We start from the raw sequence: 9,790 nt of genomic DNA on the forward strand, positions 1-9,790 counted from the left end.
CATTTATTGATTTTCCGTCTACAAATATAGGCACGTGTGCCATTTTTGACAGTTGGCTCAATGATGCAGTCTACTAATAACAAATTGCGTCAACTCTTCGAGGTGACTTATTTGTGCAAAATGTCGACTGCTGTAACAGCCAACACTTTATAGGAATAGAACACGATTTTGTCTATTAGCGTCTGCAGAAGCCGGCTGGAATGTTTGTGGCGGAGACCAAAGGTCGAGGTCACAAATATATCTGAAGGGCTTCTGCAGACGTTAATACATAAGACAAACGTGTTATGTTGCTATTCTTGCATAAAAACATGACAGGACGACTAGATTTATTGTTTTCATATGTGATGACTTTATTATTCTGGTACAATTATCAATTACCATTCTGTTGTTCTTGGAAACAGTAAACATGTTTTAAATATTCATAACCGGTGTCCGCAAATCAACAACACTATCAAAAGCATGTATTTAAGGTTTTTAAACCTTTTTATTTTATTTCTCGTTATTACAAACCTGACATACCTTTTGAGAACGGAAACAATTCGAGTAAGGATGAGTACGAACGAAGTGACAAGCTTTCAAGATCTATATAAATTCTGCGAGAAATTAGATAAAAAACACACACTGACGGATACTTCCCAAAATCTTTAATATGAGTCCTAAAAACAAACACTCGCAGAAGTTACAACCAATTCAGGATTATCGGCAAATCTTGAACCGAGTTAAAAAAGGGAATAAACAGAGGGAGAAGCGAGGATGCAGTGCGACATTCTACAGATTATATTGTGTTTTATTTTGATGCTACAAAAAGCTGTTATTATGGAAGAAACATGACGAAGATACAAGATGTCCATCTGGCAAAGCACTTCAAAAATAAAAATCATGTATTAACAGCACGTGAATCGCCTTGTTAATTTTCTCCCGTTAATACATGGGTCGATGCAGTAAAAACGACCTGATCCGATGGTCTAATACATAAACAGCTGTTTCCTCAATAATACTCCGCTTTCGATGAATTAAAATACAATTATAGTTGATCAGATAATGGTAAATCACAGGAAAAATATAGACGGTGAATATAACCTGCTTTACGTCACATGCAGTAAAAAGCTTTAAACGTATTTAGAAACTACTTAACGTTTGAAAGTATTCAATTTGTCGCTTGTATCAATTCAAATGATCACGATCAATTCTTATCAATAATCGTTCAAAAGGTCTTCCGGCAATTTACCGAGAAAAGTATAAATACAACATATTTGTGTCATTTCTGTGAGGTTTTCCTAACTGTTGAATAATACTCGTACATTACATTATTTGTCTGTTTATACTAAGAAGCATATTTGGCAAAATGGTTTCAACACTTGTCTTGCTCGTAGAAGCGATGCTCATTTTGTCCGCATATGGCCAAAATAATTCAGCTTGGCAATATCAACGGCTCTACAGTCATCTTGAGAAAAATTTGTAAGGTAAACTTCGACCAATACTTGACCAGTCCAAACCAGTTATAGTGGTTATTGATGCTCATCTTCTAGGCATTCAGGAACTGCATGAAAAGGAGCAGTTGTTACAATCAACGATTGCTCTAAGCTGCCGTTGGAAGTACGAAACTTTGGTATGGAACACATCAAAATATGGTGGAATTAAAAGAATAAAAGTTTCACCAAGAGATGCTTGGATTCCTGACCTTACTGTAAGCAACTCTGTAGACGCACTGTTTTTGCTAACAGAGACCAATGACAACATGAACAGAATAACCGTCACAAGTAATGGAGACGCCACGTGGTATCCAGGGGGTAATGTGCTTACAGCTTGTCACATGGACATCATTAAATATCCGTTTGACACTCAAACTTGCAATATCATAATTGGTAAATTGGAATTTGACAGTGAAGTATACATAACATCAAATAATGTCAATGCTATATCGGAAATGTATGAGGAAAATGGCGAATGGATGTTGAAAAGTGCAATAGTAGAGCAGAGATTGCTTTACCATGACGTTACCAACCTTTATATCAAATTAACTCTATCGCGGCATTCGTTCTTTTACATTCTAAACGTTATATTACCTGTGGTTCTTTTGTCCTTTATGATGGTGTTAAGTTTTAAGATACCACCGGATAGTGGGGAACGTTTAGGTTACAATATCGCTTTGCTCCTGACCTTCGTGGTGCTGCTTAACCTGATCGGTGAGTCTATGCCAAGGGTATCAAAACATGTATCGTACCTACAACTGTATGTAAACTATCAGCTTACTATAGCGATGGTTGTTACTGCGCTTTCTGTCTTGTTTGTAAACTTTGCACACACTCGAAACGAGGCCAACCTTCCTGTTATTGTCAAACTTTGTTACAAGTGTTGTAGAAAGAGAAACAAAGCCGTCAACTTTACAAATTTGGAAGAAGTTTCCAAGACAGGAAAAACTGAGGCTGTGTTAGATGGAGTGATGAAAGCAGAGTCAATTTCCTGCTCGGAGACTGACCTGCTCGTAGATAAAGAGATCGTGCTGCAGCATATCGGAAACACTCTTTCATGGGTTTTTGCGACAATGTTTATAACGTCGACAATTTTGTTCTTCATTGTCGTTCTAATTTAGAACATAAATCATGTCAATGAAGGGATTGGAAAATGATAATAAACTTTAAGACAATTAGTTGCAATATTATAAAGTAAAAAATATGCGTAATTAAAATAAATAATCGAAAATGAAACTCACTAAGATATGTTCATGTCCACTGGATGTTGATGATATACACCAAAATTCATTTCAGTCAGACAGATACTGTAGGAGTTGTTGAATTTCATTTAGAAACTGTAGGAGCAGTTGAATACATAGTAAATCTTACAGACGGTTGGACGGAACGGCGGGGATCGGCACTTCAAACACCAATTTTCGAAAACAAGGACGTGATAACCCAGTTATCAGAAACTAGAACGTTCCAAGCAATAAAGGTTGCGTAAAATCTTGTCACTTTAGACAGCACAGAACATAATAATCTTATTTTGCAGCTGAATATCTATACATAGGCTGGGCCTCAAGTGGATCTTAAAATACAATTGTTTACATTGTTTTTGAATTGCGACCTGATAAAGATTTATGTTTAAAACAGAAACACGGTGTTTGAAACTATGTGTCAGTGATTGTTTTTAAGATAATATTTCTTTCTAAAGTCAAGGAAGTTTAAGTTTTTGTAACAATAAAACAGTTATAACTTAAAAGTATGTTATTTATGTCTTTAAGAGTAAATAGTAATACTCGTTTGGTTATAATAAATCGGCAGTTTCATTCTATTACTGTGAAACCTTATTTTCAGTTTCGTACATTTTATTGTAGAAACCAATAATTTGTATGGAGACTTGACAAAACTGCATATATCTTAATTTAACAAAACAACATCCTTCTGAGCTATATTGTAATACACACTACTATACTTAAATATCAACTAATATATGAATACATTAACCTTTAGACTGCTGACGACAAGATATTCTGCCTTTGCGACCAGTGCAGACAAAGATCAGCCTGTACATCATGGTCTGCTCTGTTTGCTATTCAGTCAGTACAATTTCAGTGAACATCCCTTTGAGTAATAAGTGGTTATGCCCAAATTGACTGATGTACCAGTTTATTTTAGAAATTTAGCAGGCTAAATTTTAGGTTAATAATTTAATCACTAATTTGTTCACAAAACTGTCGCGATGAACAATGAAGACGAGAATGAAATGTATACCTAACTCATTCATCTTGAAGTAAACAAAAATGTTGACAGGTTTATCGTGGTTAAACTATTGCGAACAATATTTTCTACTAACTTAACAACTCATAATCCGAGAGTGTAAGTAATATCTCAACGATATCATGTGATAAATGTTCCATGCGTGACAAACGTTCGCTGTGATATGGCTGAGATTATTTGCGTGCATATTAATTACATTCAATACATATATTTGCGCTCTCTAGTTTTACTGTAATCAAATTAAAAAAGTAAAACCATAAATGATTTTATTCCATATACATTATCTGCTCTTGAGTGAACAAAAGCATTAAATTATAATTATTTTTCGACAAAAATATCAATGGTGAAGTAAATGTAATGCAAGTTCTATACACAGGATATTTTTTTTTTTGCAGTTGCGTTTTCTAAATCAGCCTATTCAAATGCTATAAACTCTAATCGACATTGATAGAAACATAATTGGACAATTATGCAAGTGGCAGAAAGATGGCTGAGGTGTGAAAGGGAAATGTACATAATATTTTTTATCATTTCGAAGGGCAGTTATGATGTTTAAATATTGTAACACTGCATGTTATAGGCTTTGACATATTTTGTTATGACTGCGAGATTGTAACACATGCGTAGAATTTTTAAGAAAAGATTTCAAGACATTTTATGCTCTATAGTGTATTAGACAAAATTTTGGTATATAAATATAACTTCTTACTTTTTTGTTCAAATTTCCAAATTGTTAGAGCATTAACTATCTTTTCACTCATTAAACATAGAATGAACTGTTTTATTATCTATAATAGTTTTAAACGGGGTCAGTTAAAATTGTCGCTGATATGTTGTAATCGTTGAGACATGAAATGTTGTTACAACTGCTTGCTGATCTGAATAATGAACAAATGTTGCCGTTTCCCAACTTGCTGGGATATTGGTCACGGAAACGATCCTATAAACTATGCATATACTACAAACACAATGCACAATGATAGCCCTTCCAAAAAAGATAAAGTATTGAGTGAGTGATTACGAAAAAAAACTTCATTATTTTTTCGTTTTAAAAGCACACTTCAATGTTTCATGTTATATTATCTATTTCCAACAATATGAGTCGTCATTAAAATCTTAAATGCTTTTTATTGAGGCCAGTCAAAAATACAATATATATATATAATTATGTCCTGAGACAAGTTGAAGCATAACACAGTGTAGGTGGACAATTTCAACATTACATTGTGTGTCCTCAACAGAAAGCGCAGCATATTGGTTTTCGTTTATTTAGTTGGGTATTATTTTTTTTTGCTATTATGGCCTCTCTTTTTTACGACAAGTATTACTCAATGTATTAGGAATATTAGTCATGCCTTGTTTTTAAAGAAACAAAACTTCACATAAGCAAATAACTCTGGATCTCCTTTTAGCTACCAGGTAATATAAATAATAGTTATTATTTAAAAAATTTAAATTAAAAAAGAAAGTAGTTAATCAGACTTCTAATGTAGTATTTTTTAATTTTGACTTTTTCCAACCTAGTTTCAATATAGGTTTCTTCAAGCATTAGCAGCTATACATCTGCACCGCCTGTGCTTAAAATATTACGTCACTCTTCCTAATCACAATGTCGTACCCGTACCGCAAAATCTATTTTGAATTTGGCAATTTCTGGCATAATACATGTGACATCAGTACACTGTACATAGCAAAAAAATCATAAAATGAAATCGGTAATGAATGAGTATATGTAGTGATAGGCTTTAAAATGCATGTGCAGACTTCGGCATTTTTCTACGTTAAAATATAAAATCGTTGCGCTGTCTTTTTGGTTGCTCTTTAACATTTTGCCGTTTCTGCACCGTGTAATAATCGGTTGGAGTATTTCGGAAAAGATATATTTCATGCTTACTGGGTCATGTGTTGAGCAGCGTAAGATATGTCTTTGCTGTTTTAAACATGGCGTCAGCTTCTATTGAAATGACTAGAAATTGAAGTCACACGATTGCGCAACAAATTAATCTAGATCAGGAACAGTCTATTAATAAAATATGAAGCATGTTAAAGTTATGCACCGGTTCTTTGAAAAGATTCCCACGTATTCTGCTATTTGAATGGGTCTTTGTGGTACGTAGTATCAATGGTTTCTTGTAATCTTTTACACTCATTATATTTGAGGAAACAGCTTTCTGTTACAACCGATATACATCAGATTATATGAGCCGTGCCATGAGAAAACCAACATAGTGGGTTTGCGAGCAGCATGGATCCAGACCAGCCTGCGCATCCGCGCAGTCTGGTCAGGATCCATGCTGTTCGCTAACAGTTTCTCTAATTACTATAGGCTTTGAAAGCGAACAGCATGGATCCTGACCAGACTGCGCGAATGCGCAGGCTGGTCTGGATCCATGCTGGTCGCAAACGCACTATGTTGGTTTTCTCATGGCACGGCTCATATAGCAAAAACGAGTCCACAAACCAAGAATCTTACTTCTCATTATCACAGTTTACTCAATATTCCTTTTTGTGATGAAATCACTAAAATGCAGAACAGAAAAGATGAACGTTACATTTCACAGCATTATACAGCAGATTAGACCTATAGTAAGCAAATTCAACGCACAAGCCAAGTCTTGATAAATAAGCATGTGAGTGCGAAATCTATCTATCTCAACTATATGATTGTCAATAAAGTGTGTCAAAAATAACGTTTCTGTGATAAATAGAAGAATTTCGAATTTTTGTGTACTATTCGACATGGATATCCATTTGCTGTGTTACTATTTTCACGAACTATAATAAGGATCTTACCGCTTAGTTTTAACAGAATTACATTTGAAATGTGTGTTTAAATTAAACATAAAAAAAAACGTAAGATACGAGAAAAAAGGTAAATATGTAGGATATACAAAACAGTGTTTCTTTTCTTTTCATAGGAGAATGGCAAACATTTGGATCAATTCCCTTTGCCTTGTCCTAGTTGCAGTGGCCTTGGCCTTTGGTCATGAACAGTGGACATGTACACCAAACACAAACACAAGGGAATACAGAGAGTTGGAGGAAAAGGTTCGAGTATTCAAACAGCAGATAAAGCAGCTTCCTCATCAACAATATCCAAAAGGTAACATTTTCTTAGTTGTCTTCACAGGTTGTGCTAGTTGACGGTTACGTATATCGGCCACAAAATATTCTATTTGGCTGTTCTTGAATAGCTCGCATGAATGTGTGTTTGTTCATCTGTCTTTGTTTCGTTGATTCAACAGTAGTAAGTATAAGAGCTTTTCTGTGATTTCATATTTCATATTAATTGCGTTTGCTGTTTTTTCCGAATTGAGAACAAGACGGGAAGTTTTATTGTAGATTTATTTCGATGAAATAAATATCTGTATTGACTTTAAACTGATGCACAGTTTTTATTTCCATCTTGATGACATTTACAAGTAACTAAAATTTCAGACTGCGGGGAAATATATTCTACTGGTACAAAAACAGACGGTGTTTACACAATATCTCCAGACAAGAAATGTTCATTTTCCGTGTACTGTGATATGACAAACGGAGGTTGGACTTTAATACAGGTACACATGCATTCCGTGCAAAGAATGTATAAAACATGACATGTACCAGCGTCCATATAAGAACTTTGCATTGTATGCAAGACACACTGCCTTGGTCACGTACTCAAAACGTTAGTGCAATATATTCCCTTTATAAATAGTAAATCTCTTTCAATGATATAGCCATATCAAAGTAAATACCTTTTACAAAATTTATGACATTATAAAGTATTGTAATAAATTGTCCAAATTTCGTTAGATATTTCTGTTTAAATATCATGTTATTGCTTTTATCTGAAATCTTATTTATTGTTTCACACTGAGTATGTATCTTTTCATATATAGTTCCAGGCTGTTTCAAATTATATCGTTTATGTAAATTACATTAACTTATATTGTGTTGGTGTGTCGTAAAACCCAAATAAATAAATACATACATTCATAATACTAAGATTGCATTTATTGGGGTAGATACGTATGTAACAAAAAGGTTATTATCTTTGCAACGGGAATTATACACTCGTTCTTTAGCGGAAGAATATTGTGTTTCTAAAGTTACGCAATATTTTCGCTGAGGAACTCGTGCATAGTTTCCAATACAAAGCTAATGACCTATAAATATACACTTAATATTGAATATAGATTCGGATCTTGATTGTGTCATGTACGATTTAGGCGTTTAATATCATTGTTACGTGATGCAAACCGTTTCTGTATACTAAACTGTCTTGGTCTTCTAACACATCTTGTTCCAAGATTAAAAACTGAGTTTTTTTTTATCTAATTTTGATTTTAACATTGCTTTTGGTCAATTTGAAGACTGAGCTAACATATCAAAACTGGGTCTAATGTTACTAACTGAACTTAAAGGCCAATCTCAGAAGTCAAGTTTAAACCACAGCTAAGGTCCAAGGATATAAACCGGAGTTTAGAAGCTGATATCAGAATGTAACATTATCATATGGTCAGACTACGTCCAAAGTAAATAAAACTGAGTTTGGGACCGACCACAAAATGTAACATTGCCATTGGTTAGCATAGCAACCACATAGCTTTAACACAAGATATATGTATTCATGTATTTACGACTTATCTGTCAAAAACAAGATTGTTTCTGTCCTTTGACATTAAAGGATTCAAGCGAGTGAGTATGCATTCATGTAATGTAATAATGTTAGTGTTTGACCTCGGCATTGGATGATTACAAAATCAGAATATCTGGGGGTTTCCCTGAAGTGCTTAAAATGTTTGCTTTCTTTTCATGTAGCGTAAAGCCGACGCCAGCGTTGATTTTAACCGGCCTTGGACTGACTACGTTGCAGGCTTTGGTAATCTTACTGGATCCCATTGGCTTGGCTTAGAAAAGATACACCGAATGACAAAAGACGGAAGTCGTATATATTTTGAGATAGGCAACTATGATGGATCGAGGGACCATGTCAGCTATGAAGGATTCGCAGTACAGGGCAAAGCCACTGCCTATACAATGAATGTTGATAGGTTCGGGTATGAAGGGACAATAAAAGAACTGTTCAGCAGACACAACAACCAAAAGTTTTCTACGTATGACCGAGACAATGACGATCATTCAACTACTGACTGTGTGGGAGAAAGAAATGGGGCTGGTTGGTGGTATCATAAATGCTCGGACTTCGGTGATTTTAACGCCGTGTATGGCACAAAAGTGATGGGTGGTATAGGCTACTGGAATAGTGGTTTCATACCTATCAAAGACATTGTTATAAAAATCAAAGAAATGGATGGACACTGTTAGAATAACCAAGTCCATTTGGCAGAACCATATTATATAGCCTATCGTTTTGCGTACATTCTAACAACCTGTATTGATCATCTCCATATCGTTTGATATTGTATGAAACAACGTAGAAATTCAGAAAAAATCAGTCTTTTCCCACATATTGCAAGAAAAACATTATATGAAGTATTACATTGTAATATGCAGTTTCATTTTAACATTTTATATTTTGATTAAAATTTATTAAACAGGGATGTTTATACGTTCTTATTTTAGGTGGATTATAGAAGCAAGCTGCTATATACGGCTTATATGAATCACTCTCCACATCCAGTTCTAGGAAGTTGTTATTTGATCTTACCGAACACAAAGTACAGATATAAGCACAATAAAGTACACAGTTGTTTTTACACATCTAAAATTCTTTTTCCAACCAGACTATAATATATATCAAACACAGGAAGTTATTCCGATCACACAGAGAGGTACAACCATATTTCCTTTCAGACAAAATAGCCAATGTCAAATCAAATACATGCTGATTTAATAAAGCAAGGTTGATAAAGTCGGATACAGGTATGTCGATGAGGGTTTTTTTTTGTTGGGTTGGTCACACGATCATATGGTGACTTTCCAGCTTTTCGAGATGGAGGAAGACCGCAGGTGCCTCTCCAAGCATTATTTCATCACGGTTTGGCACTTTGGTAGAAACATCTGCCCAAAGGTTATTCCCACTGAGGTTCACGATATAACATTCCTTT

The 9,790-nt window shown here is 34.6% G+C and overlaps 2 protein-coding genes across 3 annotated transcripts; both read left to right on the forward strand.

Moving 5' to 3' along the window:
* The first annotated feature begins 1,041 nt into the window (after positions 1–1,041).
* LOC123565363 (acetylcholine receptor subunit beta-like) lies at positions 1,042–2,593 on the forward strand. The gene is made up of 2 exons (XM_045359232.2): positions 1,042–1,099; positions 1,530–2,593. The coding sequence occupies exons 1-2, from the start codon at positions 1,042–1,044 to the stop codon at positions 2,591–2,593; spliced, it is 1,122 nt and encodes a 373-aa protein (XP_045215167.2).
* A 2,459-nt stretch (positions 2,594–5,052) lies between these two features.
* LOC123545500 (fibrinogen-like protein 1) lies at positions 5,053–9,281 on the forward strand. 2 transcript variants are annotated; one of them, XM_045331823.2, is made up of 4 exons: positions 5,053–5,153; positions 6,653–6,837; positions 7,173–7,294; positions 8,541–9,281. In XM_045331823.2, exons 2-4 carry the CDS (start codon positions 6,657–6,659, stop codon positions 9,045–9,047), a joined length of 810 nt encoding a protein of 269 aa, XP_045187758.2. In that variant the 5' UTR covers positions 5,053–5,153; positions 6,653–6,656; the 3' UTR covers positions 9,048–9,281. The 2 variants fall into 2 exon arrangements, with proteins under 2 accessions (XP_045187758.2, XP_045187759.2); XM_045331824.2 differs by lacking the exon at positions 5,053–5,153 and adding an exon at positions 6,255–6,364.
* The last annotated feature ends 509 nt before the right edge of the window (positions 9,282–9,790 follow it).

The sequence above is a fragment of the Mercenaria mercenaria genome, chromosome 1, assembly GCF_021730395.1.
Source record: "Mercenaria mercenaria strain notata chromosome 1, MADL_Memer_1, whole genome shotgun sequence".
In the NCBI taxonomy this organism is placed as follows: Eukaryota; Metazoa; Mollusca; class Bivalvia; order Venerida; family Veneridae; genus Mercenaria; species Mercenaria mercenaria.